The 18,840-nt window shown below is 35.5% G+C and overlaps 1 protein-coding gene across 1 annotated transcript; it reads left to right on the top strand.

Moving 5' to 3' along the window:
• The first annotated feature begins 12,417 nt into the window (after window positions 1–12,417).
• Window positions 12,418–13,946, top strand: LOC145627867 (uncharacterized). Its single transcript, XM_081680211.1, has 3 exons — window positions 12,418–12,513; window positions 12,658–13,162; window positions 13,246–13,946. The coding sequence occupies exons 1-3, from the start codon at window positions 12,418–12,420 to the stop codon at window positions 13,944–13,946; spliced, it is 1,302 nt and encodes a 433-aa protein (XP_081536337.1).
• The last annotated feature ends 4,894 nt before the right edge of the window (window positions 13,947–18,840 follow it).

The raw sequence follows: 18,840 nt of genomic DNA on the forward strand, positions 1-18,840 counted from the left end.
CACGAGAAATACTCTCCTCTTGATGCCGACGCTTTACGAAAGACCTAGACTCACGACTACTCCGAGGGCGAAAGGTTTTAAGGGTGCAAAGAGGTAACACCAATAACGAGACCCAACTAGAAATGTCATCAGGCTTAGAGATGACCTTATCAAGAGCACCTTTAAAAACCCGAGAGAACCCCAAACGACATTTGGGAGGGATAGACATCACAGTGTGAAACCCCTTAGAGAACAAACAATTAAGGAGAGCCACATCAAAACCACCGAACTGATCTCGCACTAAACCATCCACATGTCCAATACGAGCCGGAGAAGAGGGAGCTTGTGGCTTGGAGAAATTATAAAGCACAAAATGAACAATACCATCTCCTTCATCAGGGGGCGACACATCCTCACCCACACTATGACGACACTTAGAACGAACCGAATGAGTTTTGTAACAAACCCCACATAACCAAATCCCCATACGGGAAAATTAAAGGTAGCTTGTGCCTCAGTATAAACGGCCAAATTAGAAGTAAGAGAATGCCGCATAATATCCCGCGCACCAATAGAACGATGACAATCATGAAGATGCTTGATTAAAGAACTTTTAGTAAGGCCATTTCCATACCCATCTTGACAACCACTAAGCCCCTTAAAGGGATAATGAAATTGCACCATGGCCGTTGTCTAAGCTACACACAACAAAAAACCCACAATAGCCACAAGAAAGACACAAAACAACACACCATATACTGGACCAAAAATGACCCAAAAAGGCACCCAAACTGCACACTAAAACCACACCAAAAAAGCACTAAAAACTACACTTAAATTACACCAAAACTGCACCAGCAACTGCACCAAAAAGACCAGAAAAACCGACCTCAAATTGACCTTGCTATAACCCGCCTGAAACCTGCCCTGAAAACACCTGAAACCAGCCCGGAAAACGCCTGAAACCAGCTCGAAAATTGCCTAAAACCAGCCCTAAAAACTGCCCGGAAAACACGCCTAAAAATCGCCTAAAAACCGCCTGATATACCCCTCACTGATAACCACTCACCTATTCTGATCTTACGTCGGAGATGTTGCCGGAAATACGCCTCAGAACTGCACCAAATCAACGTGGAAATTGCACCAAACCAACCCAAAACTGCACCAAAATGACGAGAAAACTGGACCAAAACACCGAGAACCCACTCCTGACCAATACGCACTGACCTGGTCGTCGGGAAGCGCCGGAGAATCTGCCGGAAAAAGAACGTGGAAACCTAGCCTATCGCTGCCCTCAGAGGAGAAAGAATGACTTACCAAATCAAACAATCAGGAATCAGATTTTTCTTCGAACAAGATGAGCATATTATTCATTGTGTACCATTATATATCACATACAAAGTAGTAATTAGTTTGAATGTTTGATTTATTATACACATTAAACTCAATAAAATTTATAATTAGCAGACTGTAGCAGAGAATATAATACTAAAAATCTCTTATCGTCTCCTAAAAAAAATCCTTCATCGTCGTATGAATTTGCAGTTGTGTGCATTGATATAAAAGATGAAAATTAATTAAAAAAAAAAAAGAACTACTTATAATTCCATTTTTTTTTTCTGATACGATCATGAATTAGAAAAAAGTTTAGAATTTTTTGTGTTGTTGATATTAGGGTTGCTTACTAGCGGTTGTTTACTTATATTAGTACGTGGCTATAAAAATTTTTTAAATAAAAAGCCCAAAAACATAAAATTAAAAAAAAAAAACCAAAAATATAAATAAAAAACCAAAAAAATTGAACTAAACCAATTTAAAGGAGATGAATAAATAACTTCCTTCCAAATAAAAATTTTAGCTAGTTATGAAATTAAAGTATATAAATAGTTGATTTGGTAGATATATTTAATAAATTAGTCATTTTGGTAAAAAAAACTCCGTTGTTTTCATGTTTTGTCACTATTCCCTCCGTTTTTTTAATTAACATCACTTTGGATTGCACAAAGTTTTAGGAGAGTAATATAATATTGTAACTGAGTGAATAAATTATTATAGTAAAAGTAAGATGGGGATCATGAAAGAAAAAGTATGTGAGAGAGGATATATATATTTTTATTATTTTAGTGGGGACCATGGAAGAGGGATGGAGAAATGATAAAATAAGTTAAGTGGGGTTTAAAGTAGGAGAGAGTAATGATAAAATATAGTATAAATTTACCAAAAAAAAGAAGTGATGTATTTTAAAAAAACACCCCAAAAAGAAAAGTGATGCAAATAAAAAAAACGAAGGGAATATATATAAAGTTATTTATTTATTTAAAATTATTTTTTTTACAGGAGCTAAAGCAGATTGATAATAATTATTAAAGGAAGGAAAACTAGAATTAGCTATCTATTCAAGAAAAAAGACTTTGCTATAGTAGCCATTTTTTTGTTTCATTTTAACAGAATAATTCATTTTTTTGGGGGGAGCTTTCTTCACTTTCTATTTTACAAAATAATAACAGAGTATCGAAAATACATCGGAGTATATATATAGCTACTGTTAGAATTTTTTTATGTATAATAATCGATTATTATTATTATTATTATTATTATTATTATTATTATTATTATTATTATTATTATTATTATATCACAAAAACATACAAATTTATAAAACCTATAGAAAATTAGTGGGAAGCTGAGATAAAATCTGGGCCCCCACTCCTTTAGCTATAGAAAAGCTTAACCTAGAAAAGATATGAGTTGCAGCACGTGCCACAATGTCCTGATTCTTCGAGAACTTTTGGATTCGCTTTAGCAATGCAACAGCCTCCTTTTCCAACTCCCCAAGGGAAGAGAAAAAGAAAGATAGGAAGCCATACCAATTGCTCGTCAACTGGATTCGTACTTGACCCGCTTCCGATTGGCCGCATCAGTCACTACCCGTCCAGGAAAAAAGTCAGAAAGCCCAGACTATGTCAATGGAGAAGACCCTGTCAAGTCAACACAGACATCACGACCACGATCCCAAGGATAAAGTAACTGATAAGTCAATATTTTATATACTTTATTATATCATTTTAATGCTATTTTAGAGTATAAATTTATAAAATTATAATGCTTTGTTGTCTTATTATGAGATTTTATATTGTAATACTGGATTTAGTGAATTATACTCATAATAAGCTCGTTTTAAGAATTAATCAATGAATTTGATTTCCCTTGTATTTTAATATGTTTTCCAATTGATAATTATAATGAGCATAATCTATTTTTATTATTTTAGGGAAAGGAGCTCAAGTCAATGTTCATTAGTTAAGTGAAATAAAGCAAAAGAAAATAATTAAACAAAGAAAGCCCACTTGACTTCCTAACGTGATACACTTCACCAAAGAAAGAATGAAAGTGGATTGAAAACCCATTACCTCAAAACTTCCAAAAGAAAGTAGCGGCGGCAGCAAGAGGCAAACCTACGAAAAACCCTCAAAAAACTCACTGATATAGAAGAGCAGCCACGCAGCAGAAGGGGGTATCACTCACACACGAAGAGATGAAGAGCAGCCGGAGATTAAGGACGGAGCAACAGCACCTCGCGAGAGCCGTGACTGAATTTTATGCAATTGACTGGTTTTTGCTTGATTTTATATGTTTAGTATTGACTCTTCATTAATTAGTTGTGTTCTCTTGATTTCCATTTCTAGCTAATTTCGTTTGTTCTAGGTTAGGGATGTAGTCCTTTATTATCTATCAATGAATTGAATTACTTTGTTTGGGTTTGATTTATATAATTGCAATTTGATAATCTTGTTTTAATTCGTACTCTTAATCTGGCCAATTGATTTTATGTTTAAGGTATTGGATTATTAGCGGAAGTGAAATTTCAATACTAGTTCGTGGGATTATTAAACGTCAAGTAGTATAATTTTAGGAATAGTTATACACTTGGGGTGGTCTTTTTGAATTCCTATTCTTAATGAGTTTATTTCAATTGTTGTGATCACGGAAGTAGACATAATGTTGATTTAAATATGCGTTTTCTACCTTGGAAGAGGAGATTACATACTATTGGTAATTCGATTATTGTTATATTATATATGTTCAACCCTGCAATTAGTTTAATTTCATTATAGAGAGTAATTGGCGAAACCCGAAATCTAGAACTACTTCTTATTATTGTCTATCGTTTTATTAGTTTGCAAGCCTTAATCGTTTATAGTTTAGTACTACTTTTCTCATATTTTCGTCTTCTAAATAATATTCTAGTTTCTTAATTTGGTACTTGAGTAGACCTCCTTGTGGATACGATACCTTGCTCACCCTATATTTACTGTAATTGACTCGTACACTTGCGGTAGATTTAGACCCGACCAGTAACACATCTGCAGGTCTGAGAGCCCCGTCGTTCCTTCCAGATAACCCAATGTCTACCTCCTTTCTAGCTGAAATCCCTAACCGATAGCAAACATCAACAAGGGTATCCCGAACAACATTATGTCAATGTTTAATGCCCACAATACTAGCACAAGACACCGCATATGATCACCAAAAATATCCCCAGCAAAAACCCTTGAACAACCAGAGCACGGTGTCAAGATAGAGAACAAAGAAACACCCAACCGGTAGCACAGCACACAACGATAAGTTTTAGCGTTCATAGTTTGAACCAACCCCGAAATAGGGACCGCCTGAACCCAAGCAGAGGTATGATCGCCTTGTTGTGTTTTCCATAAGGCAAACTGTCGAGGAGTTAAAGAATAAGCGGATTTTGCACCTTTGTGAAATATACATTTGCCAATTTCTTCATGAGTTTATGGGCACCGACCTCACTAGGGTTACTCAAAATGTCATACGCCACCGTTCCATTAAACAGACTCAACGCATCCTCAAAAGCATGTCCAAGACCAACAATTCCAGCATGTCGTAGAAGTTGTGTCTGCAACCCAGCAGACAGCAACCGAGAGGCAAGAAAAGCATAATGACGAACATCACCTGCGGAATAAACACCCAGCCCTCCAAACGCAAATGGCAAGGTGGCAAGCTGCCACTGCCAATCGCCAAAACCAGGGCCCCGAAGCAGTAACAATACGCTCCAAGGAAGATCAAAGAGCCCCATCGAAAGTGCGCTGAGCCGCCTCAAAAGTACTAGGAGGAAAAGTACGCAATGTAAAGTAGATAGTTTAGAAACTCTGGTACATGCCCTAAGTAACTACAACTCACATTGAGGATCATCCAATATAGCAACCTGATCCATAAGGGCAATGGTCTTGGTCATCCTCTGCATTACAAGCTCACCACTAAAACTAGAATCGGAACTAGCGGGACCACCAAGAAACTTAACACCACGCAAAGGGCGAGCAATGTTAGGTGGAAAAACACCCACATGCCTGCTTCGAGGGTCTTCTGTAGGCCAGAAAACTTCAATTTTTTTTCCACGTTAAGATGTAACCTAGAACGAGGCCCTTCCTTCATAATCAACTACAGAACCTTCCCCACCACCAACGTGTCACCAATAATAGTCCCGTCATCCAAATACCAAGCCTGAAGTCATACATCAAAAGTATATCTGATTTTACACAAATGGGGTTGTAAAACCAAAGCAAAAAGCAAAGGACCAAGGGGATCACCCTGCTGCACCCCTTGAGACGACCATAAGGTTTTGTCCCCATAATATAATCTAGCTGGATTAGAATAGCAGAATTCAACCCATCTCGAAATTCCGGGACAACGATAACGTACTTCATGTAATGTGACCGAACGATCAACTAAATTGAAGGCGTTTTTGAAAATCCACCAACAACATAAAAAGACCAACATCAGAACCACGATCCTCAATCAATCGATTCACTGCATGAAGAATTTCCTCACCCCCTGAAGAAACCCCAACACCAAATTGAAGACCATCAAAGTAACTCTATAAAGACTGACCAACCATAACAACACCCACCTTCGAAACTAGACGCCGCCAAATCGTACCCACAGCAATAGGACGAATACCACCACCGGGCTTGACAAGTGGTGTAAGAGGAACACTAGCAATATACTCTCCTAATTCCGTAGGACATCTTCCAGATAGAAAAAGATTAACCACCCCAGTAATAGAACTAACCAACTCATCTGAGACTACCACAGCAACACCACTCAAGAAATCCATAAAATGTTGAGCACGCAAACCATCCCTACCACATGATGTGCCACGAGAAAAACTCCTAATCCGATCCAAAACAACAGTAGAAGTCGTAAGTAATTATTATTATTATTATTATTATTATTATTATTATTATTATTATTATTATTATTATTATTATTATTATTATTATTATTATTATTATTATTATTATTATTATTATTATTATTATTATTATGGCTAGTTAATTAAAAATCAAGTGAGGAAGTTTAGGGAGTTATAGGAAAGTTTAGGGTGTGCACTAATTTTTACGTCCGAAAGTTTAGGATGTTGTTGATTTTTATGTTAGAAAGTTTAGAGAGCTCTACCAATTAATTTGTAAATGAAGGCCAAAATAGGTTACAATGGGTAACTTACAACTTTTGAAAATTCAGTGAGCTAACTGCAACTTTTGGCTAAGTTTAAGGAGTAGTTGTGTTGTTTACTAAAATCAAAAGTGTTTAACCTCGCGATTTTAGAAGGAAAATGTTTCCTTTCTATAATCAATAATTTAAATTAACCTTTTGAATTAAAAACTGTTTTCTTATAATCAATAATCAACCAATTAGATCAACCCTTCGTGATATTATACTTAGGCCTTGTTCTTTTGAGCTTCTCAGGCAGAGCAGAGCAGGGGTCAGCAGAGCAGATTAAATTTCAGTAGAGCAGAGCAGATTTCAGGATAGCATAATAGAGTCGATCCGAGCAGAGCAGAGCAGAGCCGAGCCGAGCCGAGCATAGCAGATTTCAACATTATTATTAATACTATTATTAATGTTGTTGTTGTTGCTGCTACTACTACTACTACTACTACTACTACTACTACTACTACTACTACAGAGCAGAGCCGAGCCGCGCAGAGCAGAGCCGAGCCGAGCCGAGCCGAGCATAGCAAATTTCAACATTATTATTAATACTATTATTAATGTTGTTGCTACTACTACTACTACTACTACTACTGCTATTAATGTTATTATTATTAATGTTGTTGTTGTTGTTGTTGTTGTTGTTGTTGTTGTTGTTGTTGTTGTTGTTGTTGTTGTTGTTGTTGTTGTTGTTGTTGTTGTTGTTGTTGTTATTATTATTATTATTAATGTTGTTGTTATTATTATTATTATTATTATTATTATTATTATTATTATTATTATTATTATTATTATTATTATTTTTATTATTTTTATTTTTATTATTATTATCCTACTACTTATGTTAACAGTAGAAAGATAAAAGAAAACGGTTTACTTATATTTATTTCACAAAAATTTTAAAATAAAATGATTTAATGATTAATAATGATTTTACTTATAAATTTGTCTTAATCATATATTTTTTAACCCTAAAAATAATAATGATATACAAAGTACTACTTGAAAACAACCACTTTTTTTTTTTAATTCTTAAATTGTATGGAAAGATTTGAAAAATAATTCAACTCAATGAATTAACAATCAATACCCACATACATAAAATGTTTCTACACATTGTGATTCTAATATCAAATGTTTATAAAAGAAATTAATATTAATTGTTATTATTATTATTTATTTTTTTGAAAGAATTGTTATAATTATTAGAAATTATTAATTAATAATATTATTAAATATTAATTATTAATAGTTTGAATTATTAAATATTAATAATGATAACTATTATTATTAATTATTATTATGATTAATAAATATTAATAATTATTTATATTAATAATTATTAATTTTTTTATTTAATATTAATAATTATTATAATTATTCAAAATAATAAATTATTATCATTAATACAATATTAATTATTATTATTGAATATTAATTATTATTAATTATTATTTGAAAATAGAGTAGAGCATAGCAAAGCAGTGCAGAGCAGATTTTTTTTTAGCAGAGCAGAGCAGGCAAATTTGATTTAAGCAGAGTAGAGCAAAGCAGAGCAGAGCAGCGAGGGCGGAGCCAGGGGGTTGGCGGGGGCCTTGGCCTTCCCCTTGGCTCAAGATATTAATTATATTTACTCTTAATTGTCACTAATTTTGGTGTAGAGGAGTTGATTTTTTCCATGTGATAGTATGAAAGTTGTCAAGGGATCAAATCTTGAAGCTAACAAAATTTGTTTTTTTTTTTTTAAAGTAAATGTAATACGTAGGTATAATCTTGACCCCCCTCACTTAGAAATTCTGGCTCCGCCACTGCAGAGCAAAGCAGCTTTAAAGAACGGGACCTTAAAGGAACAAGTGAAAATCTTGCATAATAATTTTTTATCGGGTGAGATAGATGGAGCCAACAACTGGGTGCAACATGTGGAGAAGAGGGCAAAGTTGTCACATCGTGCAAATCTTTGTGGTATGTAGCATGATTCACGAGGCATTTATTTAAATGGAATAAATGGCTCTTATTCATTCGCAGGAATGGTAGGCCATAAAAGTATGGCCTACGGATGTTTGTCCAAATTTTATTACAAATCAACGGGCTAGATTACATTGTTATGAAATCGAATTTGGATGGGATGGTAGACCTAGATTTTGGATGGGATGGTGGACCTATTTTTTGTTCAATCACTTGTCCCATTGTTATTCATTCGCAGGAATGGTAGGCACAATACAACAACTAGTTATATATTATTTGCAACGATTTATGTCATGTGTCCCATCTTATCTTTACAAGATTACGTACACACAATTTAATTAGATATTTACTCCCCGTTTTTAAATACTTGTTCTATTTTTATTTTTCGACCATTTTTAAATATTTGCTCAATTTTCTTATTTGGAAAATTTTATTAATATTTAATTAATTTATCTCACCTAGTGGACCCACCATAAATCATGTATTATTATTATCATATTATCTCCTTTCTAATATTCTCCACTACTTTTACTTTTTACAATTTTTTTATTTTTCCACCTACCCACTATTAGGGGTGAGCAAAAATTTCGAGTATCCGGAATTGGAACCGAAACCGGTTAGGAACCGGCGGGTCTGGAATCGGAATTGGACCCGGTGGTTCCAATTATGGGTAATAAATTAAGGACCCGGTTGCCTAATATATGCTAAACTAAATAAATTTTAAATAATAAAAGTATGATGAATGTATCTAATTTGTAAATTTAAAAAGTATTATTAATACCTAACATAAATACAAATAGCTTAATGCATTTATAAATATAAGTATTAGATGCTAAAAATGAACCTAACTAAAATAAGAATTATAATTTGTATTATATTTTAACAATTACATACATAAGAACCGGAACCAGCACCCGGTGGTTCCAATACCAATTCCTAAATTTTAGGACCCGGTTGAACCAATTCCAATTCTGGATTCGAATTTTAGGATCCGGTTCCAACCAATTCCAAGTCCGGGTCCTAAAATTTTGACAGGGTACCCGGTTTGCTCACCCATACCCACTATCTCCATATTTTATTACTTTCTCCACTTTCTCCTAAAACTTCGCGCATGGAGAAATAGAACAACTATTTAAAAACGAAGAGAGTATTTGACTGTTTTTTTTTTTTCGAAACATTTTTGTGTCTCTAAGATTAGTGTTTATATTAAATGGAAACAACGTACCATTTTACATATGATCTTGAGGAAAGCGGCCTTCTACATGTAGGTTTTTTTTTTTTTTTTTTTTTTTTTTTTTTTTTTTTTTTTTTTTTTTTTTTATTGAGGAATAATTAGTGTACTTTGTTAAAAGACAATGTCAATTGAGACGGAGACACAACACCACTTAAGAAAAAAAAAAATAATTAAAATATCACTAATATAAAACAATTTAATCAACTAAAAAAAAAAACCATAGCAGTGTCGTCACCTTCAATCACCCCCATTTAATTGTTAAGATTCTAAATCAAAAATTTAATCAGCCGAGTCTAAATTTGCTTAATAAATGCTTTAAAGTGCAAATTGTTACTGTTAAGATAAGTGAAAACCGTAGTACTCCTTCTGTTTTTAAATATTTGCTCCACTTTATTTTGCAGCGGTTTTTAAATACTTGTTCTTTTTTCTTATTTGGAAAACTTTTATACTCCCTCCGTTTCATAATGTTAGTCCCATATACTATTTTGGGCATTTCAAAAAGATCTACCCATATTGAATATATTTCATTTATATCTTGATTTTTTTTGGGATTAATTGATTGTGGATTAATGATATAACTCTAAATAAGGAAATTTTTACCTTAAATTATGCAATTATGACTTGTGCTTTCCTAATAAAAAATCAAAAAAGTTAAATAGGTAAACTAATTATGAATTATGTTGTACTTTAATGTTAGATTGCAAATATACTTGTTTTCTTATTTTATGTGATTGATTTTATATGGGACTAACATTATGAAATGGAGGGAGTAATATTTAATTCATTTATTTCAACTAGTAAGAGCCAATTTATTACTTTTGTATTCTGTTCCCTCCGATTTATCTTCCACTTATCCCACTATTTCTGTATTTTAATCCCTCTGTCTCCGCAAAAAACGACTATTTTGGGTTGATTTCGCGGGTATTAAGAAAGTAAAATAAATAAGTAAAAACATATTGGAAATATAAATTGACATTGGATTTGTAAAAGAGTTGAGAGAAAAAGTATTAAAAATACATGAGAAAACAAAATTTTATATGGAGAAGTCAATTTTGCACAAATATTGTTGTAAAATGGTGGATACTAGATGAAATCCGTGCGATGCACGGTTTATCTTAATTTTTTAAAATAAATTTTGCGACTAAAATTAAGCCAAAAGAGTCGAACTTTTGGGGATGGAGGAAGTGTTACTTTCCCCAAGTTCTCTTAACACTCAGTGCATAGAAAAATAGAATAAGTATTTAAAAATAGAGGGAGTATTAATAAAAGCCAATATAATTTTTTTACCTGTAGTCTGAATATCTATTGAACAAAATCAAAGCTATATGGAGAATAAGGAAAGTTGTTTAGAGGGGTTACCTTTCATTAGTCGTCGGTCATTTTCGTGGGGATTAATACATGTGATGTACAAAATAGCACATGTCTAATTTTGTGTGAATATGATCATGTCTAACTTTGATAGCATTAGTGTGTGAGTAAGGTTGGAGTATGATCATGTCTAACTTTAATGGCCAAAGACTACCTTTTGGTGTCTCCTCAGCTGGACGCACCATGGCTGATTTCTTCACTTTTATGTTGCTCATTTTGTTAGAAATATTGATGAATTTATAATTAGTCTTTAATTTGATGCAAGGAGGTAAAAGTAAAAAAAATAATAAATAAATTCTAAGAGGTGATGAATTATAAACGATACATTGATACTTCATTGATTTATGGCTAAATAAGGTGTGGGCTATTATATAGGCATATGAAATATACGAATAAGAATTAAGAATGCTAGTTAGCTTTTATTCTTTTTTAACGGCATGTTTCTTGATGTGGGATCCTATGCAATTTAGTGATTGTTGCGACATCTCATTTCGTTATTACTTGTTGTAATTTTGTGAAAGGCCCGTTGTAATTTTGCGTCTATGTCAAAACAGAAAAGATATAGTTGTTGATAATATCCACATTATTAATACAGAAAAGATATACTAGTAGTTGTAATTTAAATGCTTATAAAATTTGATTTATTAATACAATATATTGTGACAAAATATTAACCACAATATATTGAAGGCAGATTCTCAATGGTGACCCGTATTAGAGTTTGGTTTGTTATATATGTTAATATTGTATATTTGGAAAGTTTATCTTGTTTAGGAGTTTTAGGCAAGTTAGATATTCTATTGTATGGGGTATATATTTGTGATTAATGGAATACAGAAGGTAAGCCGTTTTCTCCAATATTTTCTCCATCTTAACATGGTATCACAGCCTCTCTAATTTCTAGAGAATTTTTCGAACCTTGGTTTGATTTCTCATTAATTCCGCAAATTAAATTTGTTTGTGAGCTTAGGCTTCGATTTTTTTTTTCTTTTTTCACATATTTCACAAAGTTCAATTTTTTTTTTTTTTACGGAATTAGGGTTCTTCAATCCCTAATTTCTGCTCGGTTTGGGTTTGGTGTTTTCATCAAGTTCGCTGCTTGTGCCTATGTGTGGTGCGCATCTGCTTGCGTGCTGCTAGGTGCTGGAGTGTGCTGCATTGTTGCGTGGTGTTCTCGTGGTGTGGTGCTTGCGTGCTGCTCCTGTTCTTGTGCTGCCTTGTGCTGCAAGGTGCGTGTGGTGCTGTGTGGTGTTGGTGTCTTGTGCGTGGTGCTAGGTAGGTGCTAGGTAGGTGCTGCAAGGTGTCGAGTGTGTTGCTCGTAGTGTGTTGCCCCTTTGTTTTATTGTCTTGCGTGTGTGATGGCTGGTGGTAATGATCAAACGCCCCCTCCTCCTCCTTCTAAGTATGAGCCTTTCACCGATTATTATCTTCATCCGAGTGAAGGTTCTCAATTGGTGATATGTCCGGTGTTGCTTACTGTCGACAACTATGAAGACTGGTCAAGGTCATTTCGCAACAATCTTCGGTCCAAGAGCAAGCTTGGGTTTGTCGATGGCTCTATTGTTCAACCCGATCTTAAGCATCCTGATTTTCGGTAGTGGGGTATTATTAATTCTACTGTTGTTTCTTGGATTTATAATACTCTTGATGTTTCTATTCGTTCTACTGTTATTATTCCTGATGATGCTAAAACTTTATGGGATGATTTGCGTGATCGTTATTCTCTTGGTAACGGTCCTCGTATTTTTGAATTGAAACATGATATTGCTGATTGTAAACAACGTGGTCGCTCTGTTGCGGTTTATTATGGTGAATTGAATAAATTGCATAATTTGTTGTCTAGTTATGTGAAATTGCCTGTTTATACTTGTTCCGCCGCGAAAGAATATGCTAAGTTGCATGAGAATGAGTTGTTGCATCAGCTTTATCTTGGTTTGGAACCTAAGAAGTTTGGTTCTGTGGTGTCTACTTTGTTGATGAGTGACCCTTTGCCTTCTATGAATGTTGCTTATGCTAAAGTTGTTGCTGATGAGCGTAAGCAATCTGTGTCTGAGGCACATGAGACCTCTTCTTCTTTTACGACTGTTGGTTTTAATGCAACAGGTACGGCTTCCGGTCGAACCTTCGAACGGATTGAGTGTACTTATTGTAAGCGGTCAGGTCATGATAAGGACCATTGTTATCAGCTTCATGGCTTCCCGGGTGGGGGCGTGGAGATCGTGGTGGCAGTGGTGGTCGGTCTTCTGGTAAGGGCAAGAGTGAGTTTGCTGGTGCTGCTGGAAATTCTCGTGGTAATAATGAGCCGGTTTCTGATTCTGATCGTGGGAGTGTTCCAACGATTACTGATGCTCAATGGAAGGAACTCATGTCTGCAGTAAAGGGTGCCAAGTCTGGTTCTTCATCAGATGGCAACATATTGGTACGTATAATTCCATTGATTAGCTTATTCACACTGGAGCTTCAAATCATATGTCTGGTAATTAATATTGATCTTTTCACTGATTTACATGACATCTCTTCGCCTGTTAGTTTACCCAATGGGAAGAGTACGACAACAACGAAGGAAGGAAGAGTTATTCTGTCTGATAATTTAACTCTTGATAATGTTTTATATGTTCCTGCTCTTACATGCAACTTGTTATCTGTGTCTCAATTGTTAGAAAAACAGTGCTATTTTATTATGTTCACTGACAAGCTATGCATTATTCAGGACCACAGTTTGAGGAACCTGATTGGAGCGGGGGTCCAATGTGATGGGGTCTATATTTTTCGTCCGGTTCTTGCTCGAAATCTGCAGGCGAACAAAGTGGTTATTTCAGATGCGAGTTTGTTATGGCATAGACGTCTCGGGCATCCGTCAATGCAAGTTGTGAGCTCTCTTCCGTGAGTTTCTAGTAGTCATAGTAGTCACTCTGTTTGTTCTTTTGATTGTGACATTTGTTTTATGGGGAAGCAACCCCGAAACTCTTTTCCGTTAAGTATGAATAAAACATCTGGAATTTTTGATTTAGTTCATTGTGATATTTGGGGTCCGAATAAGATTGTTTCTAGTTTTGATGCTCGTTATTTTCTAACCATTGTTGATGATTTTTCTCGTGCTACTTGGGTGTTTTTGATGGTTGGTAAATATCAGGCTTCTCTGTTAGTTCGTGAGTTTTGTGCTATGGCAAAGACTCAATTTGGTAAGAAAGTGAAGGTGGTTCGTAGTGACAATGGCCAAGAATTTCTGAGTTTGGGGTCATTCTTTGCACAGAAGGGCATTTTACATCAAACGTCGTGTGTTGACACGGCTCAGCAGAATGGTAGAGTTGAGCGTAAACATCGTCACATTTTGAATGTGGCTTAAGTTGCCCAAATATTTTTGGGGTGAGTGTGTTATGACTGCGGTGCATCTCATTAATCGCACTCCTACTCCGGTGTTGAAAGGTAAAACCCCTCATGAGCTTCTATTTGGTCAATTGCATTCATATGACAGTTTGCGTGTTTTTGGTTGCCTGGCTTATGCTGCGAATCGTCCTTGGGTTAAAGATAAGTTTGATTCTCGTTCCCGAAAATGCATTTTTGTTGGTTATCCTCATGGAAAGAAAGGTTGGCGTCTTTATGATTTAGAGACGCATGAATTTTTTGTAAGTCGGGATGAGCAATTTTTCGAGGAAAAATTTCCATATCTTGAGTCTCTTCCGGATGAACGGCGTTTGTTGTGGAAAAAATATTTTGCAAATCCCCCATTGTGGGAGGATTTTGATGGTGACGGTTTAGGGGAACGAGAGGTGCATTTGAGACGTGCACCGGCCGAGGAAGGCACTCCCACAGCCCCGCAGCCAACCCCACGGTTCTATCCTGCGGGTGCTGCTCCTTCCTCGTCAGGACTGCCCAGCCGCGGGATCAGCATGCGCCCGCAGGATCCTGCGAGCAGTTCCACGAAGGCTGCTGCCAGCCGCGGGATCAGCCCGCAGGATTTCCAATGCCCGCAGGTCTGGCCAGCAGCAGCAACAAGGTCGCGACTGCCAGCTGCTGTTGCCTGCCACCACCCAGCAGTGGCTGGCGACAGTCCAGCCACCTATCCAGCCATCGATGGTGGCTGCCTCGCCGGAGAAAGTTCCAATGAGCTCCGATGAGGTTGAAAATCAACATTTTAGCTCGGGTATTGTTCTTGAGAGCGAATTAGACGGTGGTAATATTTCCATAAACCCGGAATATTTAAGGGGGAGTTCGTCGGATAATAATTTGGGTCGTGGGCATCGTGAAAAGAGACCTCCTTCGTGGCATCAGAATTATGTTACTCATACTATCATTACTGAAAATATAGACCCCTCCACGACAAATATCGACCCTCCTTAATTACATTCCTCAGGTAAACCTTTCCCTATAGCTTGTCATGTTGAATATAATCGTTTTTCTAACAGACACAGGTGTTTTCTGGCAACGATCACTAAGGGAAAGGAACCGTCTTCATTCAAAGAGGCGGTTATAGACGTCGGTTGGCATAAGGCTATGCAAGATGAGATTGATGCTTTAGAACGCAATCGCACATGGTCTGTTGTAGACCTTCCTCCAGGCAAGAGAGCTATTGGTAGTGGTTGGGTGTATAAAATCAAGTATACCGACAAATCAAAAGTGGAACGTCTCAAGGCTCGTTTGGTTGTTTATGGCAACCGTCGGGTTGAAGGTGTTGATTATAATGAGACGTTCGCTCCAGTTGCAAAGATGACTACGGTACGTATTCTGTTAGATGTTGCCGTGTCTTTAAATTGGGAGTTACATCAGATGGATGTTCATAATGCATTTCTTCATGGTGATTTGGATGAAGAAGTATACATGCAGTTTTCTCCAGGGTACGGTACTCCGACACCTGGCAAAGTTTGCAGGTTGAAGAAATATTTATATGTCTTGAAACAAGCCCCGAGACAGTGGTTTTTAAAACTGTCAAGTGCTCTGCGAGGTTTCAGGTTTAAAAACTCTCATGCTGATTACTCTCTATTTAGCTATGTACAGGGCAGTATCTCTTTGCATGTTCTTGTATATGTCGATGACTTGATCATTGCAGGCTCCTCTCATGATGCCATTGTTCGTTTTAAAGCCTATTGAGCAAATGCTTCTATATGAAGGATTTAGGTTTGCTTAAGTACTTCTTAGGCATTGAGGTTGCTCGAAGTCCTGAGGGCATCTTTCTTTCTCAACGAAAGTATGCTCTAGATATTTTGACTGAGGCAGGAATGTTGGGTTGTAAACCCATTGATACTTCGATGGAGCAGAATCATCGTCTTGCCCATGCTTCCGATGAGCCGCTTGCTCATCCGGAACAGTATCGTCGTTTGGTTGGTCGTTTGGTATACTTGTCGGTTACTCGACCGGATTTGAGTTATTCGGTTCATGTTTTTGCTCAGTTTTTTAGTGTACCGCAGGTTTCACATTGGGATGCGGCCATACGTGTCTTGCGCTATCTTAACGATAGTCCGGGACAGGGTATTTTGTTGCGACCTACGAAGGATTTACAATTGACAGCATTTCGTGATAGTGCTTGGGCGGCGTCCCTCTTGAGTCGGCGTTCCCTGTCAGGTTATTTTGTTTTCTTAGGTCGTTCCCCTGTTTCTTGGAAGACTAAGAAACAGCCTACTGTAGCCACATCTTCTTCTGAAGCCGAATATAGGTATATGGATCTCACTTCTCGTGAGCTGAAATGGTTGAAAATGTTGTTGTTTGTTCTTGGTGTTAAGCATTCAAAGCCTATGCAGTTGTTTTGTGATAATCAGTCGGCTTTGCATATTGCTAAGAATCCAGTGCTTCATGAACGAACGAAACATATAGAGGTAGACTGTCATTTTGTTCGTGATGAGCTGATAAACGGTAATATTTCTACCTCATATGTTTTGACAGGTAATCAGTTGGCAGATATACTCACCAAGGCTCTTGGACGACAACAGTTTGGTTTTCTCTTACACAAGTTGGGCATTCGTGATTTACATGCTCCAACTTGAGGGGGAGTATTAGAGTTTGGTTTGTTATATATGTTAATATTGTATATTTGGAAAGTTTATCTTGTTTAGGAGTTTTAGGCAAGTTAGGTATTCTATTGTATGGGGTACATATTTGTGATTAATGGAATACAGAAGGCAAGCCGTTTTCTCCAATATTTTCTCCATCTTAACAACCCGCAACTTCTGCTACGCACACATAATGTCCCTCTCGAAAATAGATTATTTGAAATGACTATTTAGAATTGAGATCATGTGAGAACCAAGGTGAATAATAGGAATTAGAAACTAATCTTAGTCATTGATCGCACTCCATCTAGTGGCTCATGTTGCACTCGTTCTCATTGATGACATTCTCGTAATTTTGCTGTTTTAAAACTTTTTCAAGTTTTTTTAACTTTTAAGGCAATTTCAATTACTTTAAGACTAATATTATTTACTATTCTAAATTTTCATTTACTTTTCAGAAATAAAACTAGAAACTACTTTATAAAGTTAAAATATTACAAAAATGCCATTAACGACATGGGAAACATGTGAACCGTCTGATTAACATGATCTAAGGGGCTAGATTAGTTCTTAGATCTTATTTTAGCCTTGGTTCTCATTATATATATATATATATATATATATTGACACTTGGCATTTAAGTTTTTCGCCAAGTGTCGCACCATGATTTAAGGATAAAATTGTTAGTTTAGAGTTTTATTTTCAATAAAATACGAATATTTCATAAATACAAATTGAATTATAATTTTATTCAAAATAGTATTATATTATAACTCTTAATAGTTATCATTTAAATTTATTGGAGCAAAGCAAGTAGTTCAAAATTTACAACATCTATTTGTAATATATTCTAATCAATTCAAATAATATACTTCACAATCTAATTTAATTTTAATATTGTGTGTAGACCTGTCAATCGGGTCGGGTCATGAGTCATTTCGGATAGAATCATTTTAGATTACGGGTTAAGAAATGTTCAACCTTAGCCCAAGATTGTGGGTTCGGGTCAACCCCACAGGTCACTTGGAACCATTCTGAGCGAATTGAGTATAAAGGTCGAATTATTTAAAAATAATCCAAAGGTGGGATTATTTTCAGCGGATGGCCTAAAGGTGGGATTATTATGGGCAATTTTTCCTTAATTTTACTTTACTATTTAATGAAATAAGATTAGAAGTGAGATAAATTTTACTAAGGTGATTTTATAAAATTGATTTTCAAGAGGGTCACCATTTGTGCGTACTAGAAGTTGAGGGTCATCGATGAGAATTTCCAATTAATTTTTCACAGTCTCATCTCATGATCTTAACTAATTTTCATGCATAAAAAAAATACTTAACTTTGTGTAGCCCCCAAATGGTTATAATTTGTCTTATAACAAGAATACTCCGTAAGGTGAACTAAATAGACCCTAAAATTACTTTTTTAATAAATTAGATAAATTACATAAGCATAGATTAACATACATCAACGATAGTACCATGTACTACTTTAACTTTTAACAGAGAATTTTTTTTCTAATATTACTATTATTATTGTATTATAATTATATATAATGCAAGAGGTAGCTAAGATTACTATTACCTCTAATTACTTTATTAGATTTCAAAATGAATTACAGAGCAAGAATACGTACAACAACAACAACAACAACAATAGGAAAAAAAACCAGAGTGAGCCGCTAAGCTTGAGTAAAACAGTAAACAAGCTCGATTTATTCAAGTAAATTAACAAGCTTAGAATTACGAGTTCATTTGAGAGTAAGCGAAAGAAATTACACTGCTAAATTTTTGACCT

Source organism: Chenopodium album, chromosome 1, assembly GCF_948465745.1.
Source record: "Chenopodium album chromosome 1, dcCheAlbu1.1, whole genome shotgun sequence".
NCBI lineage: Eukaryota > Viridiplantae > Streptophyta > Magnoliopsida > Caryophyllales > Amaranthaceae > Chenopodium > Chenopodium album.

Coding starts and splice junctions, on each gene's coding strand:
- LOC145627867 (XM_081680211.1), top strand. CDS start 12,418: ATGGCTGGTGGTAATGATCAAACGCCCCCTCCTCCTCCTTCTAAGTAT. Junction 12,514..12,657: donor CGAGTGAAGGTTCTCAATTG/GTGATATGTCCG, acceptor GATTTTCGGTAG/TGGGGTATTATTAATTCTAC. Junction 13,163..13,245: donor TGTTGGTTTTAATGCAACAG/GTACGGCTTCCG, acceptor CATTGTTATCAG/CTTCATGGCTTCCCGGGTGG.